At 37.0% G+C, this 27,291-nt stretch overlaps 1 protein-coding gene across 5 annotated transcripts in view; it reads left to right on the top strand.

Moving 5' to 3' along the window:
• COL11A1 (collagen type XI alpha 1 chain) overlaps window positions 1-27,291 on the top strand; it is a 159,038-nt gene that overhangs the window by 56,248 nt on the left and 75,499 nt on the right. For all 5 annotated transcript variants that reach the window (XM_037404572.1, XM_037404573.1, XM_037404574.1 and 2 more), the window contains 18 exons: window positions 1,139-1,201; window positions 2,790-2,831; window positions 3,191-3,253; window positions 7,197-7,271; window positions 9,411-9,494; window positions 9,746-9,802; window positions 13,794-13,847; window positions 15,240-15,293; window positions 15,409-15,462; window positions 16,045-16,098; window positions 19,195-19,248; window positions 19,361-19,405; window positions 20,719-20,772; window positions 20,861-20,905; window positions 21,347-21,400; window positions 21,869-21,913; window positions 23,266-23,319; window positions 26,518-26,562. In XM_037404572.1, coding sequence (XP_037260469.1) covers window positions 1,139-1,201; window positions 2,790-2,831; window positions 3,191-3,253; window positions 7,197-7,271; window positions 9,411-9,494; window positions 9,746-9,802; window positions 13,794-13,847; window positions 15,240-15,293; window positions 15,409-15,462; window positions 16,045-16,098; window positions 19,195-19,248; window positions 19,361-19,405; window positions 20,719-20,772; window positions 20,861-20,905; window positions 21,347-21,400; window positions 21,869-21,913; window positions 23,266-23,319; window positions 26,518-26,562 — 996 coding nt within the window. The remainder of the gene's footprint in view (window positions 1-1,138; window positions 1,202-2,789; window positions 2,832-3,190; window positions 3,254-7,196; window positions 7,272-9,410; window positions 9,495-9,745; window positions 9,803-13,793; window positions 13,848-15,239; window positions 15,294-15,408; window positions 15,463-16,044; window positions 16,099-19,194; window positions 19,249-19,360; window positions 19,406-20,718; window positions 20,773-20,860; window positions 20,906-21,346; window positions 21,401-21,868; window positions 21,914-23,265; window positions 23,320-26,517; window positions 26,563-27,291) is intronic.

The following is a 27,291-nucleotide window of genomic DNA, read 5'->3' as shown; positions in this document are numbered from 1 at the left end:
AAGATGGAGACCTTATGTCATTTTTTTACAACTATTTTTAATTAATATAATAAAACATAATTATCTATATCTCTTGCTACTGGATTTTAATGAACTACTGCATTTTTACTAGTGACACCTGTGCCTTTATAAATCAATAAAAAATGCACAGGCCATAAATCTATATATCTGTTTTTCCTTTCCAAAATATTTCATATTGAAGTACTGTAACATTATCCTTAACATTTCCAGATCCGTAGCTATTTTAGTGTTAATGTGGAATCACTCGACTGAAATAAAAAAAAGCATTTCAAATTTTCATTTTATCAGAGCTGAATTTAATTTCTAGTGGTTATGTTTGCAATCAAGAGAGGTACTTCTGAAGAGAAATAAGTATCTCAAAATTTGACAAAAAAAAAATAATTCTTTGTTTGAAACTTGAATCTGTGTTCTGCCATTAGCATGTGTTACTGACCTATTGGTTTAGACACTTCTGTTATCTTAATCCTGAACGCAAACCTTCCCATAGAACTGATCCAAAAATAATGTTGTAGTTAATGCTAATTCATGTAGTTAGGAGGCCTAACTGGCTGTCCATGAAATATTATTTAATGTCTACAGTGTCACTTAGCTCCTTTCCCATTTATACCATGAAGTCACAGACTCTTCTCAGACTAATTTAGGTGTTGTGGACATCCAATGAATTAGGAACGTGAAGGGTACTGTCTATATGGGACCAAGGGATCTTTCTTTCCAGCTTACTTTAGGCTTGTTTAACTCAGAAAGCCATGAAGAATCATTGTTAATTGCCAAGAATATGTCCATTCAAATAAGAAAAGAAACAACTTTGTGACTTGCACACAGAAGTTTTAGATTCTAAATCCAAAGTCCTAATGCAAACCATGTCCTGCAAACTATTGCATCTCGTTGGAAACGAACAAATTGACAATATCCAATAATTTGACAAATATGTATGCATATTTTGCACTTTCCATTTCTCAGGTATTAAATATTTTTGATTGATATAGTTTGTTTATTTCTCATAGCACAGATCAGTTCCAGCTTTAGCTTTCAGTTACAGGTTGCTGCAGTTCTTTATTGTACCAGGTCTTTAGGCCTTCTACTTATTTTCATTTTGGGGGCTGTTTTTACTGGCCAGGTGACTGGACATGGGGCTTACGGAGAAAAAGGCCAAAAGGGGGAACCAGCTGTGATTGAACCTGTAAGTACATATGTGGGTGAGTTTTTCTTTAGTACTATATAACATAGGTACACTGTTGGTACATCATGATCAAACTGTGTTGTTCATGATAGGATGGCAATAACCTTGTCCACGATCTTTGAAGCAATCACCTGCAGTGTGGACAGCATAACAGTGGTAACAGACAGTAGCCTGTTCAGCCTTCTCTTCCAGTTACACAAAGCACTAACCCCATGTTCCTTAAAACGAGGAGAATCTTGCACAGAGGAAAACAGAGAAGAAATCTGCTCTTCAGGCCATTTAGTTACTACAGTTTGGACAGACCTACAGAGATAGCTTCCAGCTTAGGCGCAGGTAATTCTGTAACTACACGTTTCAGCAAGGCAAGGAGGTCTGTCTGAAAGGTTAAATAAATGCTTGTATGTTTAAACCTGGGCTGGTGCAATCAAGCTACTGAGAAGTTTAACTAAATACTTTCTTCAGAGGTTACAACTTAGTCATAAGCATGATAATGGGTCAGTAGCTTACAGAATTTTTTTCATCTTTAAATAGTAGTATAGTAACCAAACGGCTTTTATAGTAGAACAAAGTTATACTGTAGCATCATGTTTGATGGTTAGAAACTAAAATGTAATTGAATTTTTAAAAAGACATAGATTATACATAAATAATCATTTTATACTGTCTAGCAGAACTTGAATGCCAGTGTGCTTTACTCTTCTAGAATTTTCAAGGACAGCTTTCAAATACGTGTGTGACAAACAGAAATTAAAATTTAATGTGGTTTTTATTTCATAGAAATTTAGGTACAGAAATATCAAGGGAAAAATTCGCTTAAGTTGAAGCCTGATAAAATACTATGTTGTGTGATTGTTACCTAAAAACCAAATGTCTGGATTCTGTGATTCAGAAGGTCCTTCTTAATTCTATGTTCCTATCCCAGTATCAGCATTTGGTTAAGTTACTGATCACCAAAGTTAAAGCACTACAATAATGAGCAAATTACAAGTCAAGATTGTGACCTCTCCGTCATGATCTGTGAAGAAGCTCAGAGTGTGTTAGCTCATAAAATGCGTGTTTTTTTTAAACCATTGCAAGATACATTTAGTTTACATCCATAATACTGAAGAGGTATCCACTGCCAATCTCCAGCATTGTTGGAGTTCGCTACAGCTAGCTTTGAGCTTGTTTGTCCAGTCCTCCTACCTATGGAAAGTCAAGTACAAGTGAGAACCATATATTTGTAGGTCTTACCCTGCACTAGAATTTGGACTAGCATCTGCACTCAAGAAAAGGAGCTAGGAGGTGCTATAGGACCCACAAAATAGAAATGGCCAGAGTTATTCACATCAAATTCTTCAATAGCATTAATTAAAATCTAAAAAAAAAAATATGTTATTTTGAATCAGGTACTGAGATCCCTTCAGCCTATAAGTCTTACTTTTAAAATGACACAATTCAGATTCTAATTCTAGTAACTGGAGAGAAGATCGCCATAAAAGTTTATCAAAACACCAAGAAACGTTAACTTTAGTAGTTCAGCTAAAAAGATGTTTTATATTTTCCTCCAAGACACAATAACTTTAGTATCTTGTTTCATCCCCCCTAGGGTATGCTCATTGAAGGACCACCGGGACCAAGAGGACCTGCTGTAAGTAGAATAACAATTTCCTTTTATTGTATTTGATTTATCCGCTGTGTTTGGTATTTATGAGTTAACACAATTAGTGTTGGTCTTATTATAACTCCTAAATAGTATATTTGGCTTAGCATTTTTACAAGGGAATAAAAAAGGATCATCTCCAGCATTTTCAATGACAGTATGCTACAAGCTGAGCACACATGAAAATCAAACTTTTGAATGTTGACTATAAATCCATGTAAAAAAAATAAATATGCTGCTTTATAAATTATTTTATCCAAATACATGTTCAACCTAATTTTCAGGAGAAAAATTAGTTCAAAAATGCTGCAAGTGTTCAGCATAACAATGTCATTAATTTTCCATAGGGTCTTACAGGTCCCCCAGGTCTACAAGGTCCTGTTGGTCCTCCAGGTGACCCTGGTGAAAGGGTAAGTCAACAGATTATCCTGGGTATTGATGGTATGTCTTGCTCTAATTGCTACAAGAGTAAGTGGGTTAGATCCTGATCTGAAATATATACATACAGGTTAAGAAAATTCAGTGGAACCAAGGCTGATTTACTTAGCTGAGCAAACCAACTGAGAACCTGGACAAACATTTCCTTAGTGGTAGAAATATGTACTGTAAATACAGGGAAAAAGTTAAGTTCCTATTTGTCTATAATTTTCCAGTTTTATGTGAATTATTTTAAAATATAATAAAGCAATAGGTACAAACATTTCATATGCATTTGAATGAGTTTTTAAAAAATCAGTATGACCTCAGCTATAACATGTAGAGATACAGGGAAAAACAAACTCTGCAGTATCAAAATACATGGAAATACTGAAAGTGATGGATAATATTTAGATGATCTAGTCTGAATTTATTGGCCATATTAAATAACATATTGCATGAGAACCCTATCCAGACATGAATATAACTGAAATTGGAGATATTATTTTAGTCTTTTCTTACTGAAACAACACAGGTTTTGAACAGCCTAAATAAATATATTTCAGGAAAATATGCTACCAAAAAAACTTTCCTGAGTTTTATGAGTGATAGTTTACTGATATGTCTAGCACGTTCATGCTGTATTTGTGTAGAGGAGATGCTGAGAAGATGCTTTCACTCCAATGAATAATGATAACATTAAAATCCTAACAGTGCTTCAGCTTGGTAGTAAGTCAGTATGCACACTTCTTTCATATTTTTTTCCTGTAGGTTAACTAAATAACATATTTTGGAATTGAAACTTAAAAAATGGGAATTTTAACACATTGTAATGGAATAACTACAGATGGTACTCAGTTTTTTAACTGTTTGCTGAATTCATCATAAGGAAAATCTTGACTAAATGCATCATGTGCCTGTAATGAAACAGACTTAATGTTTTATTTTAAAAAAGGACACATTACACAAATAAATAATTGTAGATATTAGTTACAAAACTCATGAGGACAATAAGTATTTCTGCAACCAGATCCTGCTGTCAGATTCCATCTTAATGAAATAACATTTCTGTCTAAATTTTAAACATATGGGGACAGGTTTGGTTTCTTACTTAAACAACAATCAGTGTGTATGAATAAAGGCTCTAGTTCTTGCTGTAACTATTCTGACTGCTTCTCTTCTTAGCTAAAAGATTTAGAAAAGTAACATTCTGGAAGAATTACCACTCAAGAAAAGCACATTGCTTAATTTAAAAAATCCTCCATTAATACCTACAATAATTGAGAATGTTTAAGCAGAGAACTACAGAACAATTAGTTGAGAAATCCACGACTTTATGCAGTTGCCTTTGGTCCTTCAGCTTTTGTACTTAATTATTATATCATTCTAATTATAATAATGGGTATAAGACAACTGAGCAATGAAGGAACATACCCTTCTGGAGAGGACCATAAGTGGTCTCACATTTACTTACTGTAAGGATGAATTTCACTCATATAAAATAGTGCAATGGAAGAAGAAACTGAAAAAGTAATCTAATCTTCGGTTTTGTCTTCAGTAGTCTAATCTTCATCTTCTGATCTACTCTTCCAGTTCTAATCTTCGCAAAGACTCATAATCACATGGTGTAAAGTCACTGCAGATCAGAGTTAAGATACTTTGGGTGCCTTGCAAGTGCATTTAATTAATTTTTTTTTTATTTTTTTAACCCTATACTCAAAATTGCCTGGATGCATAATGTTGTGGGTTTTTTTTTAACAACTACAACATTTTATTTGATATTTTACATGTGAATTATTAATTGGGTAAGGTTTATCTGTAGTGTGTTTTTAGTAGGGAGTTATTTTCTGATGCTTCAGGCTTTTTTGAAAAAAGAGGTCAAACAGACTCAGTAAAAGACTACTGATCTTAGTTCTTGAAGAGAGGAAAAAACACCAAAATTTTTCAGGTCAGCTTTCCCATTGTTTTTTTCAACTCCTGAGCAGCAGAAGGAACCAGTTAAGACAGTTTGGTGTTTGTTGGTCTGTCATTGCAACCCTGCAGAGTGTTGTACTGGTGAATGAGTACTTTGTTTGGCAGACATGCACCAGGCAAGTGAGCACTCCCGATGCAGGTCCGTCCTGCCTTTGACAGCTTCAACTAGTAAAAATGCAACATGCAAATTGCTGGGAGGAAAGGTGCAATTATAAATCTGCTGTTGTCACAACAGCGTGTTGGATCAATAATCACAGGCATCATATACACACATTGGTACATTTCCTCAACTCCACCTTACATAAAAAGTTTATCTCTTTTTAAACTGTCACAGAGAATTAGATTTCATAAAAAACAGAATTCAAGTCATAGCTGCAGAACATATGTAGCCTTTGAAAATTAAGCCTATTCAAAGCACTTAAAAAGAATCACCAATGTTAGTTCTCTATAACAAATAAAGCAAACACAGGAACACAATGCAAATCTGAGCTTAGCCCAATCTCTGATATCATGAGCAAAGCCTCTGTAATTAGGTACTCTATATTCCTGTTTCAAATATAATTTGTACATAAAATAGTTAAAGGGAATAGCTTTCTTCTTTATTGCTGAATGTCTTCTCCAAACTCATTTCTTTAATTACCTCACTAATCATGAATAACATTCCCAAATCATTTGCAAAAAGAATATCAAACCTCCAAGTCATCTCTCTGGACTTGTGCGAAGCATTTGACACTGTTCCGTATGACATCCTTGTCTCTGAATTAGAGAGGCATGGATCTGGTAGATGGACCACTTGGTGGATAAGAAATCGGTAGGATGGTTGCACTCAAAGAGTTGTGGTCAATGACTCAATGTCCAAGTGGAGATCAGTGGCAAGTGGTGTTCCTTGGGTCAGTACTGGGACTACTGCTGTTTAACATCTTTGTCAATGACATGGACAGTGGGATCAAGCGCACTTTCAGCAAGTTTGCTGACAACACCAAGCTGTGCAGTGCAGTTGAAACGCTGGAGGGAAGGGGTGCCATCTAGAGGGACTTTGACAGACTTGAGAGGCGGGCCTGTGCAAACCTCATGAAGTTCAACAAGGCCAAGTGCAGAGTCCTGCATGTGGGTCAGGGCTATCCCAAGCACAAATACAGGCTGGGTGAAGAATGGATTGAGAGCAGCCCTGAGGAGAAAGACTTTGGGGTGCTGGTTGACAAGAAGCTCAACATGACCCAGCAGTGTGCGCTTGCAGCCCTGAAAGCCGACCATGTCCTGGGCTGCATCAAAAGAAGTGTGACCAGCAGGGAAAGGGAGTTGATTCTTCCTCTCTACTTTGCTCTTGTGAGACCCTACCTGGAGTACTGTGTTCAGCTCTGGGGCCCCCAACATAAGAAGGGCAGGGACCTGCTGGAGCAGGGCCAGAGGAGAGCCACAAAGAGGGTCAGAAGGCTGGAGAACCTCTCCTATGAAGACAAGCTGAGAGAGATGTGTTGTTCAGCCTAGAGAAGAGAGGGCTCCAGGGAGACCTTATAGCAGCCTTCCAGTGCCTAAAGGGGCCCTACAAGAAAGATGGAGAGGGACTTCATTCAAGGGCAAGAAGTGATAAGGGGTAATGGCTTTAAACTGAAAGAGGGTAGATTTAGATTAGATATTAGGAAGAAATTCTTCACTACAAGGGTGGTGAGGCACTGGCACAGGTTGCCCAGAGAAGCTGTGGATGCCCCATCCCTGGCAGTGCTCAAGGCCAGGCTGGATGGGGCTTAGAGCAACCTGGTGTAGTTGAAGGTGTCCCTGCCCATGGCAGGGGGGATGGAACTAGATGATCTCTAAGGTCCCTTCTAACCCAAACCATCCTATGCTTTTTTGATTGTATGGTTCCATAAGTGTGTCACGAATACAACTGTAAGTGTGTGTGAGTGATTTAAAAGGCTTGGCTTATATAACTATGCTTTTGTTCTCATGCCTTCATTCTCTTAGGGTCCACCTGGTCGCCCAGGTCTCCCTGGTGCTGATGGTTTAGCAGGTCCCCCAGGTACCATGTTAATGTTGCCGGTAAGTTGTATTATGATTACAGGGTAACCAGCCTTCAAAAGAGGAAGTTTATTTCAAGAAATGTAAAGATGTTCTCTTTTTTCATCTGATTTTGTCTTTGGAATGAGAGATGATACGGAGTTTCTTGTATGGTGTAAGCATATAATATCGTATGGTACCTTTTTTTTTCTTCAAACAAACATACACTTTAGCTCCTGCATGACTGCCAGATTGGAACCTACAGGAATGTATTACACTCTGAAATGCTCCTTATATTTTCAACTGTAACTATTATTTTCTATTATGTGTCCTAAACAAGGAGTTTGCTGTTGCACAGAGGCCATGTATTCCCAACAGAAATGTGTGCTTTCAAGTCTCTTTGACATGGATAATTTTAAGCATTCCATGCTAAAAAAATGGACTTCAGTGTCCTCTTTGAAGAGTCAGTGCATCCTTTGAATAGAAATATATGCACGTAGCCAGCTCTGCTCCCACTGGAGTCAAAGCAAAACACCATCTGTTTTAGCAGGTGGAGAAATAAGCCCAAAGCTGTTGAAGTATCTTGCAGCTTTGTGGTGTGAAAAGTACTATGTGCATGGAATTCATTATTCCTAAGTGTATATGAAATATCTGATGAGTACTACCATCCCAGAGAATTGATAAAACAACTGTAAATGAAGGGGCAGAATTTTTGCTAAGTAAAGCAAACTAAGTAAAAAAAATACCAGAACTGTAGTTGCTGCAGTTCTGATACAGGAGGCAGGGCTCCATCAGTATCTATAAGGAAAGGATGATTTTGTGGTTTCTTTTCTATTTATGAAATGATCAATGGACGTTTAACAAAATAAGCTAATTTTTTTGACCTCATCCTTGCACCAAATTCTGTTATCACAGCTGGCTGTATAACAGAAATATTCGCTTACCAATAATTAGTTGATGGAAAAATGCCACTGCTCCTCGGGGAAATTATTCCCAAATCATTCTTCCATCTGTGATTGCTGTGCCAGCAGAGGAAAATTTGTCTTTCATCAGTTTGTTCCATTAAAGTTAGTACATGTGGACTAATACTTAACCTATCAGTCACTTCGAAAAATCTCACGAGCTTTATTTTTAGATGTTAATGAGTCTCACCACAAGAGGTTTACAAAGTCAAACCAGAAATTTCTCAAGAAGTAGTAAATTGGCTTCAGGTCTCCCAGATTCTAGCCTAGTATTTTAACCACAATCCAGACTTCTTTTCTTTTTCTTTTAGGTATTTTTGCTTGGAAAAATATTTTGAAAAATGTAGTTGATTCCCATTATGTGCATCCCCACAAAGCACCTGGCCTCCTTTCAAATGACAGAAAGCTTGGTAGTTCTCTTCTCATTTTAGAGAACTCAGGTGCTTATTTGTGGGGCTTAAAGCAGCAAGTTTTCCATCACTTTCCAAAAAATTTCTTCCATTCTGATAATAATATGACTGCAGGAGAGAGACCTCAGTTACCATGCCAACTCTGGGTGTAGGCAAACTGGACAAACTGTTGAGGGCAATGAAAGATTCATGGCCCTGATATCCAGGCCTATGCCATACCTTTAGAAAGCCATACTTCTTGTTGCAGCTTAGTGTCTCTGCAACACTGGGAAGCTTCTGTGAGCAGTTTCATGAGGAATAAAAGTCCAGCAGTGCAGGCATGAGTACTTAAATTTTATTCTGTAATTTATTTTGAAATTGTCAGAGATGACACGAAACTGTTTCATTTTAGATACCAAACACTTTTCAAATTGAAGTCTTTCTTAAATTGAATGGTATTTTTCTGTGGGTAGCTACCAATTTACAGAGAATTCATTAATCTTGATACATGTTTTTAATGGGGTTGTGCAGATAATTAGAGTCCATTTTGGCCTCATTTTGAAACAAACAAACAAGTAAACAAAATGAAAGCCAAAATCTTATGAATTTTGCTCCTAGAAGGTAAGATTTGCACTTGGCTTCTAAACTTACCATGACTTAATATTCACGCTGGATCCAGCAGCCTCAATGCAGCAGTCTTCTGAAGTCAGTGGAATGAACTAAAGACTGAGACCCTGTGTCTTTCAAGTGGTTTACACAGTTGCAGCAAATAACAAATATGGGTTTAATTTGATAAATTCTGAATCTTTTTCTTGTTTTGATACTTGCAGTTCCGCTTTGGTGGAGATGGTGAGAAGGGCCCAACAATCTCAGCTCAGGAGGCTCAAGCACAAGCTATTCTACAGCAAGCTAGGGTGAGCACAAGAAGCCTGCAAATAAAACTGCCACTAGGGTACAGCTCAAAAAAAATTTCCATTTTAGGTCATGCAGGATGTGAAGTAAAGAGCTCTAAGCATCATCTCATCACAGTAGTTATCCTTATTGACAACTGAGTCAATGTGGGGGGATATTCATTAATTGATTATGAAAATGTATTAATATAGAATTTTTATGCTGGCTGGCACCTTTTTCTTGATATCTGTTGTACTGTTCTATGTTTTCTCAGATTGCTATGAGAGGTCCCCCTGGTCCCATGGGGCTCACTGGAAGACCAGGTCCTGTGGTACGTAAACGAAGCAGCGGCACAGGCTTAAGCACACAGTAACTCAAGTCCACAGATCTCATTCTGGCCTTGCGTACACCTCTGTATTTGTACTTACTTTATTTGAAAAGATACTGATATAATTAAAACCACAGTTTTTATTCTTATTCAAGGTCTACAATGCAACCTGAGTACTAAATCAGTTTTTATTGTAGATTTTTGCATGTTTTGGTAGAGCACACTGGTAGACTTACAAAACTAGTCAATACTTTTACATAAATAATTATGTACACCTTTACATTCAGTCATCGCTGTAATAATATTTATAAAATTTATTTTGATAAATATGAAACTCAACAGAGGAGATATTAAAGCAAGAGTGTGTAGAATTACCTTGGTTCACTATTTAAGCTGAATCTGGAAAGTTCTTAAGAGTCATTCCTATAAACCAATAAAAGCCATGCAGGTTTCTAAAAGAATTGTACTTTTTTACTTCAGTCCTGAATTTGGCTTGACTGCTAATACCAAACAATTTGGAAAATGGCCCTGTGGATGTTGAAAAAGCTCAATATCTGTACAAAGTCTGTACGTGGAACACAACAGCTTTTGACGCTAACATGCAAAACAACTTTTTGATCACAAATAGGTTTGCCTCTGTAATCTCTACAAACACTTTAAAAAGACAATACTCTCAAGGAAAGAATAAAACCAGGTAGGAAGCTCAGCAAGCCAGAACCACCTGATAAGTCTGGCAATTGCAATTTCCTCTTTTAGGTAATGAATACTTTTCAGACTCAATAGTCCACTAAACAGCATAATTTAGCATTTACCATCTTTCAAAAAGCTATTATAAAGCATCTGTACTATGAAATAAAAACAAATGCTGAAGCCAAGATCATAAGCTTTGTAGAAGACTAGTCTTTTCTAACTTTCTCCCAGATGATTTTATTTATCCTCTGATGTATAGTGAAATTTACTTCTACAGTTAGTACACCATCTATATCTGAAAGATCCACTTAATTTGGAAACTTACTTTGTCTACTGTGATAGCACAGCTAGGCTGGCAAATATTTGGCCTCTTAAATGTTGATTTTTGTCTGCTGTAATTTTTTTTTAAATATTGTCATTATGGTGATGGACACAGAGTGACATTAGCATCTTTCATTGGATTAGACAAGCATCTAGTTGCAAAACACAGACAAGAATAAAATTGTGCTATGGAGAAATGAGAAATGAAAACAAGTGATTGCTGGTTAACCAAGAGAAAAGGATGAAGCAAGTTCCTGTTGGTTGGAAAAAGTGACTGCAGAGATATGCCACTCACAACTGCAACAGCATACATAGAAGAAGCAATAGAAGGTGCTGGAGGCCACCTCGTTTTCTCCTTGCCTCAGAATGCAATAGCATTTTTTTCCAAAGTAGTTTCCTTCTACTCATCCCAGCTGTGAAGATTTGGTCATAACTTAGAAGTGGTGAGACCACAGTATAAAAAATATGATTCCTTTCCCTTCTTTTGCACTTCTTTCCTTCTTTAATATGATGCTTCAGCAAAAGCCCATAGCGGAACACTAACAATTTAGTTCTCCCTTTCCAACCTCCTCTTTTTCCCCTCTTATTCTCACCCTCATTAACGTACAGTGTCTGTTAGTTTGAAAGTGGGAGATGCACGCAGATGAACATGAGTATAGCATCCTACCATTAACAACAGAAAATACTGGCCAGGTTACTGTCCATCTCTTTGTGTGTAATTATTGCAGCACAATGCAACTAAAGGTTGCCTAAATGGCTCTTGCTGCTATTTCTTCCAGTGACCCCTTTTATGCCTCCCTGGGTTTTCTTTGTTAATAAGATAATTATGTACCTTGGAGGAATATTTTAGTGAGCATAAGGAATATTCTGGATCATGTTCTTCCACAATCCTAGCAATTTAACATTTTCTTCAATGACTCTTGAAAGCTACATGATATCTCTGTTGGCTTGTTAATATTCTGCCTCATCTTCATATAGCATAAAAAAATCTGTTACAGATTATGCTGTACTCCAAACTGGCCAGTCTCATGAATGCAGTCTGCTTATCTAAGTGAAATTTGCTGTTTTCTGGTAGTTTTTAGGTAAATATGCCACCAGAATCTCACTTGGTCCCCAGAAACTGAAATCACTGGACTTGAATTTTTAAGCGGACTTATACAAGAGCAATTCTTTTCTAGAGGAACTATTCCAAAGTAAATAGTTGCTACCAAGCAGAGAATTTGGCTCACATACTCCTGATTAATCACGATTAGGTATGCAATACCTACAAGCAGTCAAATATGTGGGGTCTATTTAACAAACTAGTACACTATTTCCAACAGTGTATTTAGATCAAGAGACCTGCAGGATAACATTCAGACTATACAGAAAAAATAAATTCAGAACTGCTGTAACCAAGGAATTAATTTGTAAAGACTGGTATAATATTGACAGTGAATTGTGTACCTTTAACTGAAGTATAAAGCTGGCCTCATACTTTCATGTTTCAAAGACCTTCATGGAGAGTTCAACAGATAATAATAATGGTTGTTTTGCTTCTAAGCCACCAGGAGGCTCTAGAAATCCAACTCTTTGATCTGGCAACCTTTTTGGCCTACAGTTCCAGAAGCACAGATTTTTGGTCTGTGAATTATTTATGTGCCCAGATTATTTTAAGAATGAAATAGTTGGAGGTTTTACTCAACCTGAACTGTGTTTTGTTAAAATAATTTAGTAGCCAATAAAATACATTTGGAGACATATCAGTTATTAGAAGTCTTAAGCATAGCAGTGTCAAAGCCGAAGTCTGACTTCAATTGAGTCTGGAGTTCACCTGCTTAATTAACATGGCATACAAAATTTCTACCTAGAAATATTAATCAATTATATTAATTAAAAGCAGAGCTTACATCCATGAAACCCAAACAGACAGTCACCACCTACCAAAGCCACTGTTCTCTCCACTGCCAGTACCAGCTCAGGATCTGATTTTCAGTTTGCTTAGGACTTGATTCAATACCTGCAAGGTCAGTGGGAATCATTCCACTCCAGGATGCTAGACTCAGCACTAAGGCAAGCCATGAGACAGCTTCTTTCTTTGAATCGTCGCTATGAATATAGAAGAATTATCAATTTTCCAAGGTCTGCAATATTTGTTTCATATTAAATACACAATTTAGTTATGACCTGTTTCATAGGTCAGAAATGCAAAAAAATATTTTGCCCGTAACAGTAAACTCCAGTATGTTCCTTCTCGGTGCCTCTATTCTATGTGAGCATGTTGAGATTTTTTGTTTCATTTTGTCTATTTTTGTGAGACCACTACAAAGAAAACACAAACTTCCTTTGACTAGTTCTGCCCTAATTTCCATGTGCAGCATCTTACTCTGGATGAAGATCTGGTTTAGGTCTGTTTGTGAGTAAAACTTACTCTGAAAATCTGTATCATTTAATGATAGTAAAGACGTGCAGTTATATAGATTTTCCACTTCTTCAGCACCAGATGCAGAAAGGCTTTCATTAAAACATCAGTGAAGTTCATGACAAGATTAGACAGGATATTTTTCATTGACTATAGTGATCTTTGGATTGAACTTTGAGACTCAGTTCTATTTTCTGTACAACACAGAAATAGATCAAGGTAAAAAGAGGTAGCTTTCATTTTTCTTGCCTTCCCTACAGCAGATGCACTTCTCTTTGCGTTACTTACATTCTTCCTGTGCTCATATTTAGCTCCCAAATGTTAATGTAGAACAAAGGGTTACATTTGATCCCATTCAAATCAATGGGCATTTTCTTTGTGATAGAAAGATTTTTGGTGCAGTTAGGCCCAGTGTCTGGACAATGATTTATCAGTGTATATTGTAGATTCAAATAGTCAATTCACACCTCCTAATGAATAGGGGATTGGTTTTTTCTCCCTGTAATGTATAGAAATAGAAACTTACTAATTCAACAAGTTTATTTGTATATTTAAACAATTTATTTTGCTTTTTTTGTCAAGGGTGGACCTGGAGCAGCTGGTGCTAAGGGTGAAAGTGGTGAACCAGGTCCCCAGGTACAACAATATTGCCTGTTATGTTTGAGCATGTTTAAGAAAATGCATTCATACCACTTAGAAGAAATCAATGATAGGCTTTCCACATGCAATTGAAGAAAAATAGCCTTTACGATACTATCCTAATTAAATGCAATAGCTTGATTGTTCATTTTGAAATATGAAAGTAACAATCTTTATATTTTATATATGTTTTAATGTATGTATATACACAAAAAGAGCAATTATCGTATGTAGAGTGTCCTCCATTGAAAACCTGTTTTAATACTTTAGACTCTTCTCTGTTAAATAATCATATGTCAAGTCTGCAATTGTATGACCTTGGGCTGTGATCTTATAAGGTGTGAGAGGTTGAATTTAGTTGGTAATTTAACAGGGTATTTTCAAGAAACACATAACATAGCAAGAATAAGTCTTTAGGAATCAGTGCGTGCTTTACTTACCTTACCATTATATCAGCTCCTGTGCAGTGATGTTAAAGAGCACTGAAACACATTGAAATCTTTCAGTTTAAGCATAAAATAGGGGGTTCTTAAAGAGATTGTGCTAGGAGTCTCTGGAACAATGATTTTGCCAGATCTCAAGTGGTACCATGGAATTTCTACGTTCTACATTATTTAGTGCCTGTCTTAAAACGCCACATGGATATTTGCAGAAGAAAAATAAAACAATTAAGCAAAAAAGTGCTTTGAAGAGCCAGTCTTCCAGTTTGCTTCCTTGCATTTTTAGTATTTTTTATCTTCCTACTCAGTATTTTTGGATGGTTAGTCCTTACCATTGCTGTTTTCAGTCCTTACCATTGCATTTGGATGAGAGATGAGAAAGCTTCCACAGAAACATAAGCCCACACAGTCATCAGTGAAAGTTACATGTGTTTGAAAAGTAGAATTAGGTTTTTCAGTCTGGGGTAATTTGGTCTCCCTGTAGTTAAAACTGTGCTGTGTAAAGCTAAGACAGAATGTGAGCTGTTCAGCAGTTCAACTCATGTTTGTGTATGAGTTAGGGATCTGAAATAAGCACTCTCTAGTTTTCAACAAATAATTATTATGTGACTGAAGTAATTTTGGCGTGAGAGGAAGAAGGGTTTTCAAACCACAGCACTGAGATTTTCAAAACCATGAGAAGAATGTAAGCTTGTATGTTAAAAGGACAAATTATGCTGTGTATAGTGCCATCTCATGAAAACTAGTGTTCACATTGGTCGTGCTAAGGCCAGTTTGGATGCCTGTGTTCTATTAAAACTAATGGGAATTTGGAAATGAGAATATATTTCCTGCAAAAAAAAATTGCAGCTTTGCATGTGTAAAATCTTACCTTGTTTCTGAGGTAAGATGTTTAACTAGCTTTTTGCTGACTGAACTTGATTCTAAGAATTACACTTTTTACACTCAGGGTCCCCGTGGTGTTCAAGGTGCCCCTGGTCCAAGTGGAAAGGCTGGCAAAAGGGTAGGTAGTTGTATGGATCAATCCTGCTCTGGGTAAATAGTTTTTATTTAAATATATTCAAATATTAACTGATTCCACTGCATTTTCAAATGTTTGCCCCTCTGGGTTTTTTCAGGGACGTCCTGGAGCCGATGGTGCCAGAGGAATGCCAGGAGAACCTGGTGCAAAGGTAAATAATGAGACTTGAGGCTTTATTTCAGTCTTGGTGTGGGCTGGATAGATTTTATGTAGGTACCACAGTTTCTTCCAGGCCAACCCTAAATTCTTCTCTCAAGTGAAAATACTGAGGTTTCAGATATCTGGGTTAGATGCAAGAGCTGCAAATGAATCATCCGTTTAAAATATGGTAATTAATGGTAACAGCTAGCAGTTTGACCCTGAAGTAACTTGATTCTTGGGGCATGATTCCTATCCCTCTGAATCAGTTTCTAGTTGCAGAGTATCAGTAATAGTAAAATCAGTTTTGCAATTGCGAAGTGCAGCTACAATCAAGCTTTTCATTGCGATGTGGACTTCTTTTTATAAATACCATAATTACAGTGCAGTGAAACGGTATGGCATCTTCTCTTGCTTTAACACATAGAAGCAAATTTTGTGAGTTTGATCTATGTGCTCCTTTCCATGTGTTTCATTCAATAACAAAAGCATATGTATAACCAAGGGTAGAAGTTAACTTTTAGAGGGAAGGCATATTCAGAGTAATACAGAATGTAATAGTCATTTATTAAAGCTGTGATTTCTTCTTTCCTAGGGTGACAGAGGATTTGATGGTCTTCCTGGCCTCCCTGGTGACAAAGGTAACAGGGTAAGAAAAAACATATATATTTATATAATAACAAATTGATACTGTCACAGAAATAATGCAGTATTCATTAAGAATATCACTAAGGACTATGGGGAAAGTTAAAACAGAATGTCAGCTTTTCAGAATAATATCTATATTGTCAGGTAATGTATTCCTCATTAAAAGTCTTAGCAGTATTAATGAAGAGACAACAATTCATATATATGTTAATGGTTTCAATATATTTTCTGAAATCAGATCACAACTTCAGCTGGGTTTTGCTTTAATTCTTAGTTAAGGAATTTGCCTGTTGGATTTAAAGTGATTGTTAAAGGAAATAGTAACAGGAAAAGGAAATCAGCATGAAGATTCTATATCAGGAGCGTGACAAATTTTAACCTTCTGAGAAGCTTGCTCAAAAAGTGCATTTATATATTTGAATTGCAAACTGAATTGTTTAGTGTGGCTCGTTCCAACAGCTGCAGCTTAAAAGACCAGAGTCAGGTCAGATAAGTTAGGAAAACTTGAAGTAATATTTAAAACAACTAATGTACTTGCTCCTTATGTCATACCAATCTATAGGATGAGACTGTATCTTTCCCTACAATGTGTAGAAATAATCACAGCAGGGGATTTCTGCTTCAAAATATATTCCTAACACAGATGCTAGTAACAGCATATTCTACTGCATGCACTTCCCTTACTGTTGTCCTGGTAAATGCAATACACTGTAGAAGAAAGTGAGTGGGAATGTCAACAGAACTATTCCCATATGTGCTAAAGCTTGGTGACCAAGGAATTATAGCTGTCACCATTCAATGGGTTAGCACAGTTGCTGCACTTCCCAGAAAATCTCAACTGTGTTGGCTACTGGCCCATAACATAGTCCTTTATAATAGCATCTAAGGATACGCTTTTGAGTTCTGTTTGCAATGGGAGAATAACTTTTAGTGTCGTACAGAAATGTCTTGATCATCTTTCATTATCCCCTTTTACTTAAAGAGCACAAAGCAATCAGCGCATGACATAATTGAAATCCAGCTTGATCAGCAGGTGACCACCAGAGGGGGATAGACATTAAGCTCTTTGCCACTACTTCACACTTTGAAGTCTGAGCAGAAATCAATTCAGTCAGGGAATGTGTCTGCTTTCCAACCTGGGATACTAGAATTGCCTGTCTGGGACCTTCCATGTCATAAACAATTTTTTTCTTGAAAGTCTGTTTTTTTACATTTCCTAAACAATTTTTTAAAACCCCACTAAAATAGAAGAATAAGTTTGGTTTGAAATTTGCAGAATACTAATGAAAATAATTACTTCTTTTCATAGTTTCTTTATTTCAGTATTTAAAAATCACAGCATTCTCGTGTTTCTAGGAAATCTCCTGTAAAAGTTCAGACTATGATCTTTCTGAAAGCAGCTCCACTCCAAGCCAGATCAGATAGCTGTAGCTGTTCGGGTGCATATATACTGACAGCATATAATGCAGGTATTTGGTTCTCTTCGGGTTGCAATAAAGAGCACAGAAAGAACGACAAGAAAACCACTTTTTCTGCTGTAGCTATGTTTCAACTGTAAGAGAATTGATGTTGAAAACCCTTAACTTTGGAGTAGAAGTTTTAGGACTACTTTCAGAATTAGTCATATTTGAACTGAGTTCCAAATTAGGTGTTTGTCTGTCTGAGGTTATGCCTCTGTCAAACGCAAGTTGTCAGACAGGAGTTACTGGATGATATTCTCTGACTTCCAATGTTGGGCAGATTAGGCCATATGGTGTAATATTCCTTTTAACATCAGTATCTATGACTTTGAACTTTTGATTTACAATATGTATAACCCTTCTCCAGTATAAAAGCAAGGCGTTATATACTAAATGAAAAGGTCTAAGGAAAATGAAATTCAGCCTTTAACAGAAAGCTTGCAGGAAAGAATTAAAAGAACTGAGAATGCTGATAATAATAGGAAGTTAAGTCAACCTTCACCTGGATATTAATTGGAAGCCAGAGCACAGATCACATGTCCTATGTCATCTTTCAGGAGTGTCATTTAGCATGTAGAAAAACTCATCCTTTACCAGCAGATCATGTTGAGTAGTTCCAAAACTTAGCAAAATATAGAAACCGATGTATTGATTTGTCTTACAGGTATGAAAGTGCGGTTCATAGAATTTCATTTTCTCTTCCATGGCAACTCCAAGTTATAGAGGACAGAAAGGCAGTAGAATAAAATCTGGACATCCCTAATATTAGATAGCTCTGGGGTATGACAGCAAGTTACCTAACATTCCCTAGGAAGTTTTAAAAGAGTAAAGAATAGAGCTACTGAAAAGTGACTCCATTTATATCTGCTAGGATCCACAGCACTGATAAAATTAAGGAAAACAGCATGAATACTTGGTTGTTGTCCAATGCCAGAAGGAAGTCACAGTCTAAAAACCCACTGCCCAGAAAGAGGTCAGTCAGTGGTGTTTGAGCTGTGTAGCACACTAGTCCTCTTTAGAAATGGGGAAAGAAAAATAAATCCTAAAAATATGGTCCAGAATTGACTGAGGCTCTGCATATAGACTTGAAAAGCCCTAACCTCTGAGGGGAAGTGTGGAAGTCTGGCTGCCTTCCAAAGCCTCAGACAAATCAGTCCCAAGGCTCTCAGTGACTGGTGTCAGGGTGTGTGGTTCTGAAAGGTGGTTAGTGAACTTCACCGTGTATATTACAGGGCCCAGCAATCGGTATATTAACTTCTGACCCATGTACACATGCCTTATTTTACTTGCATTAATACATTGCGTAGGGGGAAGGGGAACGTGCTGTTGAGACAAAGGAAAATGTGGGTAACTGCCTTTTGTAGCAGTAATTTGTGTATGTTCTGGGGCCAAGAATAGTTATGGAATGAAATTTTACAAACACAAATAGTTCATTGTTCCAATAATGTTAATTTGTTTTTATACTAATGTAATAAAAGACTTTACTGAGTACTGTAACCTACAGATTTGTATCATTGTGTCAAGACTTGTTTTGACACATCAGACTTCAGCTAAAACATTTGTTTTCATTTCCCTTTCCATCTATTATTGCTTCAAGCAACAGATGTATTACTTTAATGACGTTCCTTGTCCTACAGGGAGACCGTGGCCCACAGGGACCTCCTGGCTTACCTGGTGAAGATGGATCCAGAGTAAGTTGCTATTTACACAGTAAAATCTAGAGTGAATCTGCATGTAATGGAAATACAGTCATGACACGTTCTTTTTTTTCCTAAAGCTTCTATTCCTTTTGTACAAAAACAGGGAGAAGATGGGGAAGTTGGACCAAGAGGTCTCCCAGGTGAAGCTGTAAGCAATGCTTTCTTACTCTGTTTCTGTTACAAACAAAAATCACTCTCAGATTTTTTCCTTTTTACTGAACTGTTCTGAATTACAGGTATAAAAATTACACTGTGTGTGTATATATCGAATACTGATTCTGGCTGAAAAGTAAAAAAAATGAACAGTTTTGTTAGGGGTAAAACATTACTTACAGGATTAACATTGTCAGGGATATATCCAGCCAAGTATACACAAATTGCATAATCACAAAGGGTATTTCTTATCCTATTGTATAAAATCAATCACTGCAGTCCTTGATACATGAGAATATAACCAAGTCTCTGTTGCTATGAAAATGCTTTCCAAAGATCTATTTATTAGAAAATGAGGCCTGGCTTCTTCTCTTTTTTTCACACTACTGTGCTTCATTGTGTATTTTTACACTTGTTTCACATACAGAATTTCCACTGCTGTCAGTTGGAATTCTGCAAGTGCTGTCACTGCAGAGCAGAGTTCTGCATTGCAGGCAAGAAATCAAGCCTCAGAAAGAGGAATTTTACCTAAAATGTATGATATACTGCTGCCTACTCTCAAAGTAGGAAGAAGTCACTACAGAGTCAGTGTTAGTGATTTGTGGCTATATCATACACGAGGAGGCTGGAGACTCATCCCTGCCTACTTTAGCAGCATGACATGAATGATGACACAAATGATGAAAGCTGATGTTCATTTACATAGTGTAATCCAAAAGATCATGTTATAGACCAAATCTTGCTCACCTTATTTAGGAGAATAGCCCTTGGTCTTTTGCGGAATTTTTTAGGGATGAGAAGAACAATTCTGATTTTGGTTTCCAGAATGCCTTGCATGTATTATAATAAAAATATTAGTAATTTTTAATTATTTATTGGATTTTTACTAAAGATAAAAGCACTGTTACACACTTAGAATAATAGGATAGAGTATGACAGACCACCGTGTTTTCTAAAGACAGGAATACAAACATGTATGCTACTATTCAGGTCAGAGCTTTAGGCCAAGACACAGCTGAAGCTTTAGTGGAAGATGCTGTGCCAGTGTTCTGCACCAGGAAACATAAATAGTTATTGCCTCTCTCTGAAATGACCGTACAGCAGCTAAATCAAAGCTCGGCCTTCCACTGGCATCCTGTTCAAACATATGGTGGCCCTCAGGAGGATCTATCCTTTCTTCCTTTCTTTCTCCCTCGACCCCCATGCTGCCTTCCCCTCATCCTTCCTACTCCTTGCCCAGTCCTTCTCCTGGGCTTCCCTGTTCAGAAAAAGTCATGCAGATGTTGATAAGTGTTTCTTTTCTTACAGGGTCCACGGGGATTACTGGGCCCCAGAGGTACACCTGGTCCCCCTGGCCAACCTGTACGTATGAACTGGTTTGTATTTGCAATTTCCAGAAGAAAAATGGAAGTCCCTTGAAAGTTGCTCATGTTTATATTGTTTGCTGTAGGGCATTGCAGGTGTTGATGGACCTTCAGGCCCAAAAGGAAACATGGTGAGTAAGTAAGCTGGGAATTGAAAAGGGAGTGGATTCTAAGAATCCTTTCTGCATTTTCTTGTCCCTTCTACTATGCCATCCCTTCCATTTAATTAAACTTTTCTGTCAATATAATCAGACTCATGATGATTTTACATAGAAAAGAGAAGCCTTCTATTAGTTAGTCTTCAGCAAAAAGGCCAAACCATGCTTTCTCTCAAGCCTCCTTTAGCACCGTGGACTCCAGTAATTGGGTGCTATGTGTGGGCTGTTATTCTCTATTAAAGAAAAGGCCATGATATTCAATAGCATGGAAAAATGTCATACTGGATAGGAAGTCGGTGGCAGACTTTAAAGAGGGACAAACAAAGATGAGTTTGTATTCCTTTTAGTCCTGACAATGAAGATCTGTACTGCAGAAATGCAAACCTAATGCCCTGGTATTTTTTTGTATGGCAGGGTCCTCAAGGGGAACCAGGACCTCCTGGTCAGCAAGGCATTCCAGGCCCACAAGTAAGTGTAAAATAGCTCTCAAGAAATACGATGTAATGTGCAGCAAATGTTTAATAAATGGAAATTAGTAAAACATTAGCTTTTCATGTACAAAACTGATAAAGCTTCAAGGATTGTATAAATAATGCTGCAAATGTGCCGAGGGCAGTGGGAGCAGAGTTTTCAAGTAAGCTTTCAGAGGGATTTTTCATTCAGGAGAAAAATGACTTATTCAGCGTTCCTGGAATGCAGCAGGAATGGCCACACCTGGAGGAGGGTTCTGAATAGGATCTTGTTACAGACCTACTGCCAGAATAGTGGCTTGTGCAAAAGGCTCACACAAAACTCCTGATCTTACTCATAAGGGGGAAAAAAAAGGCCACTTATATTTGCCAGTGTGTTTAAACAGATTAATGAGGGACCTTTAGTAGGGTGAATGTATGTATATTGTTCTCCCTGGTTTCTCACACTGGTTTCTTTTTAATATAGGGGCTTCCTGGTCCACAAGGTCCTATTGGACCTCCTGGTGAAAAAGTAAGTTACAGTGGTATTCTTGTTATTTCACAGTCTGTTCTGTGCAACCACCTTGCTTATGTACTTAAGGTCTTTGCTATGTTTTACAGAATGGTAACCTAAGACCTAAAAATTAGCAGATCTTCCTGAAATCATCAAGTAAATGAAAAAACAGTGGAGGCTTGGCTTTCCTCTCATACATGCTTTTTCACAATTATAATTTCCTCCCTTTATTTTGGATTGATTTTCTGTTATGAGCTTCAGAATCCCATCTACAATATTAAACGTTGTGTACTTGTATGTTAATTAATTTCATAGCAAGTTGTGAAAATTATTTTTATTTATCTCTTTTCTTACAACAAAATTTTACCTAAAGTCTGAATCTGTTCTCTTTTTTTCAAGGACTGTATTTTGACAAAACCCTGCAGTGTAGTTGCCTTACTGTAGTGTCATTTGGTGTTTTTTTCCTGATCTGTTTGTATGTGTTCTTGTGGCTTTAACCATGTCTTCTGTTAATTTCAAAAATGTCACTATTGAAATTACTCTAACTTTACTTTTCTCCAATTTTTGCTGAACTCCTGCTTTATTGATTCTTCTTTGATTTCGCTCCTCTTCACTGTTTAGTGTATACGTTAGGAGAAATTGAAGGAGATTTTAGGAAACAATATACGTGCGTTTTACCTGCCTGTATGCATAAGAAATATTACTCTAAAAATTGGGCTAGGGCCACAGTATACGGATTCCAGAGGCTTTCACAAAGATGTACCATGCATTTCAGCTATGAATACTGGAGATCTGTAACATGTACTCTTTACCTCTTGTTCTTGTTGGTATCTTTCACATGAAATTCTAAATAATAGTTAAATTTTGTACACTGGAGAATTCTTCCCTACCTTGTGTGTGTGTGCATGTTCATAGGGAAATTCCTGAAGCTTGTTCTCAGGCAAGCATCTCAGTGAAAAATATGGGTGACTTGTATTGGCTAAAGATTGTAAGAACTGGCTTTGTGCCTATATATTGTATGATAGTATCTAGTATGATTGTATTTAGTTTTGCTGTATTTTTGTGATATCCATATAAAGGGATTTAGGTATAGCTGTATTTTATATCCTTAGCTCTTAGTCTCAAATGTATGGGATATAGGTGGCAGTTTTTCTCCTTTTTCTTTCCTGTTTTTTAATTATTATTATTTTTCTTATAGCTACTCCGCACCTGGGATGGGTTCACCAGTTGTTTTAAAAAACTAAAAAGATTTAAGGTGGTTTTCTGGCTTAGGGCATACCAGTCCTCAGCAAGGATGATCCTCCATCATGCTAGAAAATGATAGAATGTTTGCTATTGTTCTTAAGATGTATCTCTGTTACTGCATTTAGGGACCCCAAGGCAAGCCTGGCCTTCCTGGCCTTCCTGGTTCTGATGGGCCTCCTGTAAGTAACCAAATATTTCATTCCTTGAATGTTTACATACTTTTACCAAGTAATAAATATTTCTGGATATCTGTGTTGCAAAAAGAAAATGGAGAGTAAAAGCACTGGTAGTCCTAGTCGGCAACATTATAAAATCCGTCTAAAACCCCTGTATCATTTGAGCTGTTAAAACTAAGAGAATTACAATTTTGAAGCGGCTGCTAAAAATGGCTGTGGGCTTTTAAAATGTGTTCCCAGACGATGAAATGCATCTGAAACATCTGCAGGGATGTGTAAATAACCTAACTGACACACAAAGGGACAGATACTCTTTCACTGTAGTCCTACTATGTCAGTATGGCAAAGCAAATCATCTGTAAAAATGCTCACCACTTGTTCTCTCAGGAAATATATAACAGACTAGATCTTTCTTTGCTTCCTGACCTAAGGTGCATATTACATGTTTGGGCTTCTTCTTTCATTGTCTGCACTGGGACAGACCTAAGCCAAACTTTAGAATCTTGTGATCGCTAAGGAATTCAGCCTAGCTCTGAGGATGCATTCACTCACATGAACAGAGTGTAACCACCTGAGTAGCATTGCTTACAGTTCAGGAATTAAACTTAAATGGAATGATTGTTCATAATGACATGTATATACACTAGTTTCCTTGCACCAAAACCATCATCTTATACAACCATGAGCCATTAGACAGTCAGTGTGGCTTCTCAGACCATGTCTCTCCTCCCCATGCCATTTTTCCTTACCATTTATCTTTTAGATTAACTCTGCATTTTTTAAACCTGACTTTCAGCATGGTTTTGCAAGGATAAGAACAACAGAACTGACTGCAAGGGTTTCACTGCATAGATGCCTATATTATATGGAACTGTATATAGAACTGTACCCAGGGCTCTCACAACCTCCTTTACCCACCAAAGTACTATTTTCATGGAGAATGTTAAATATGAAGTGATAGTCCAGCTGGAAGTCTGCATCTTGAATCATTGTCTAAGCATTTGAACTTTCCCCCTTATCCTTTTCTGCATGCTGGGAACAATATTAGTTTCCAAACATAAGCATCGTTTTAAAGTCTGCATCTTCTTAAACTTAAAAGCAGGCGGGAAATGCTGTAGGAGATGATTGGGGGTCGGCACAGGTCTGTACCTGATACACATGCCTACTGTGGTGGGGTTGACCCCAGTCAGCAGCTAAGTACCCGTGCAGTCACTCTCTCACTCCTCCCACAGCAGGATGGGGGAGAGAATCAGAAGATCAAAAGCAAGAAAACTCATCAGTTGTGGTAACAACAGCTTAATAAGAGGAGCAAAGCTACGCACACAAGCAAAGCAAAGCAAAATAAGGAATTCATAAGCTACTTCCAACCTGCAGGCAGATTGCTTACGCTTATGCAGGCACGCATAAGGGTTACTTGGGAAGACAAGCACCATAACTATCAATGTCCTCTCCTTTCTCTGAGCTTTTATTGCTAAGTATGACATTGTATGGTATAGAATATCCCTCTGGTCAATTTGGGACAGCTTTCCCAGCTATGTCCCCTCCCAGCTTCTTGCTCACCCTCCACCAGCTCACTGAGGGGTTAGAATGGGATAAAGAGAAATCCTCCATGTTGTACAAGCACTGTTCAGCCATAACCAAAACACTGGTGTGTTATTGACACAGTTTTATTCACAAATCCAGAACACAGCACCATATGGGCTGCTATAAAGAAAATTAACTCCATCCCAGCCAAACCAAGTACACCTACCCAAAATTATCTCCATGCACAGGTAAGTTTGTTCAGAGGAAGGGCAGGAGAGGCAGGTTAAACTAAATCTATTCTAATTGACATGACCTATTTGCAGCCGTAGAATTACACTAGTGATTGAAGGCAATGAGCAGTACGATCCCAATTGCAGTGAGTTTTGTAGCTGCTCCTGCGATATCTGTGTGAAGTTCAGGTGGGAAGCTCAAGAGCATTTTTTCAGATCAGGAAAATTCTTGCTAGCTATTTCATTTCCCTATGTCCTTCTATTTCGAAGGCAAGACATTGCTAATAATACTGGAATTAATGCAAATCTAAAGGGATACAAACATGCTTTTTAATAGCAACATTTTTAAAGTCATTTAATGATCTAGAGACCTCTGATATTGGATGGAGATTTAAAATTTTGTGCACAAGAAAGCATGTTCTGGGAGTTCAGGGTTAAACAGCTAAGATAGCTACATTTTAAAAAACAAATAACAAATATTCAATATTAGTAAGACAAATTCTTTAAAAGAAAATTAACAATAACTGCTAAGCAAGTATCAAATACTTTTAATTTTAACCATTCTTTTAATAAAGAACATATTTTAAACTGTTTTCCAAGGCCAGAAACCTGAATATAAGCACCAGGGGTTTGTCATTTAAGATTAACAGCTGCATCAAAGTCATGTCATATTTGATGCACTGGAAACATTTTGGGATGTCAATGACACCAAAAATGAATGGATTTAGTAACAGGCTACATGTTGTGTGGGACTACATGCTTGGCAAAGCTAGAGATTTACTGCTCCTGTAATAAGATTGATGAACGTAAACAGAAAAAGTTTCTTGACTGACTCATAAACAATAATCTGTTAACCTTTAGTTTCATTAAATTACCTTTAAATTTTGCAGCATTTTAGTGTAAATTTTATAAGCAAGAAAAACAATTAATGTTTTGAGCACTGCAATATTAACATCAGTGATATAGAACAAAGACTAAGACATAAACATATTTTGTTTTTAAAGTTAATCACAGTTTAAAACAAAGACATAGAATGTTAAAATTACATGAGCTTTCTGGTGGCTTCTGCAATTAATTTCATAATCTTTTAAATAATTTTAGGGAAGTCTTCATGCTGTAATATTAATCACCCTGCTGTTTCAAAATCAAATTTGAGAGTGTCTTGCATTAAAAACCTCTTCCTGCTGAAGCATTAATTAAACAGAAGGGGTGATCAGGATATTCCTGAAAACATTAATATAACTACTGTCCAGCTTTTCCTTTTTTATGTAAATTAAATCAGTATTGAAAAGAAAATCTTTCCTCAAAATTTTGTGTATGTTCTAATACAGAAGAATGGTGATTAGTGACCTGAAATTCAAGTGTTTAAGTAATTGTGTCTTTATAATAAAATGTCACTACTGAAAAATTAGTATTTTCCAAATCAGACAAATTTCTCTTAAATCAGGGTCATCCTGGCAAAGAGGGTCAATCTGGAGATAAAGGTGCATTGGTGAGTTTTAAAACTTTTTCATTTATTTACATAGCTTTCCAGAAAACCTTTGGGAGTTTCTCAGCTTTGTGACACATTTGTTACACTCCAGGAACTGTTTAGGAAGGTAATAGAAAACGCATGACACATCCAAAGCATCTGTGTGCAGTAAATAAAAGTTGCATACAACTCATATAAATAACTTACAAATAGTTTGAGTTTATAATTCAGCTATATAGAGTACCACTAGGGTTCTTCAGAACCCCACTTCTTAAAATTTACAAATGCATGCATATAAATTGCATGTGTTACGTCACCTTCAAGTCAGTGGCAGTGAAAAGGAATTTCTTACTTCTTTATGAAGCACTGAAGGGTCTTGGGGCTCTTTAAAGTGTTCCGCTTGCTCAATATTGACCCTTATTTATCCAGAATAGCACCCTTTATAGCACCTGAAATCACTTTCAGTTGCAGTACTGATTTCACAGGCATATTACTATTTGTCCAGAGTGTTGTTACCTGTTAAAGGCTTGTAGATTTTATCCTGACTTCTTAAGAAAATAAAACTCGCACAGAGCATTTATGTTTTGAAAGTACAGGTGTGTGACCATTTGTTCCTTATGTCTTCTGAATTTATTGATCAATTTCAGCCAGATTTTGTAAAAAAAAATTCTCAGAGATGTTAACAATCTAAAGGTTTTGTGAAAAGACACAGTTGGAAAGGGGGAAAAGATTTTATCAATGGCCCCGTTA

Source organism: Falco rusticolus, chromosome 11, assembly GCF_015220075.1.
Source record: "Falco rusticolus isolate bFalRus1 chromosome 11, bFalRus1.pri, whole genome shotgun sequence".
NCBI classification, from domain to species: domain Eukaryota; kingdom Metazoa; phylum Chordata; class Aves; order Falconiformes; family Falconidae; genus Falco; species Falco rusticolus.
The sequence above is the reverse complement of the archived record's forward strand: the minus strand, read 5'-3'. Positions and strand labels throughout refer to the sequence as shown.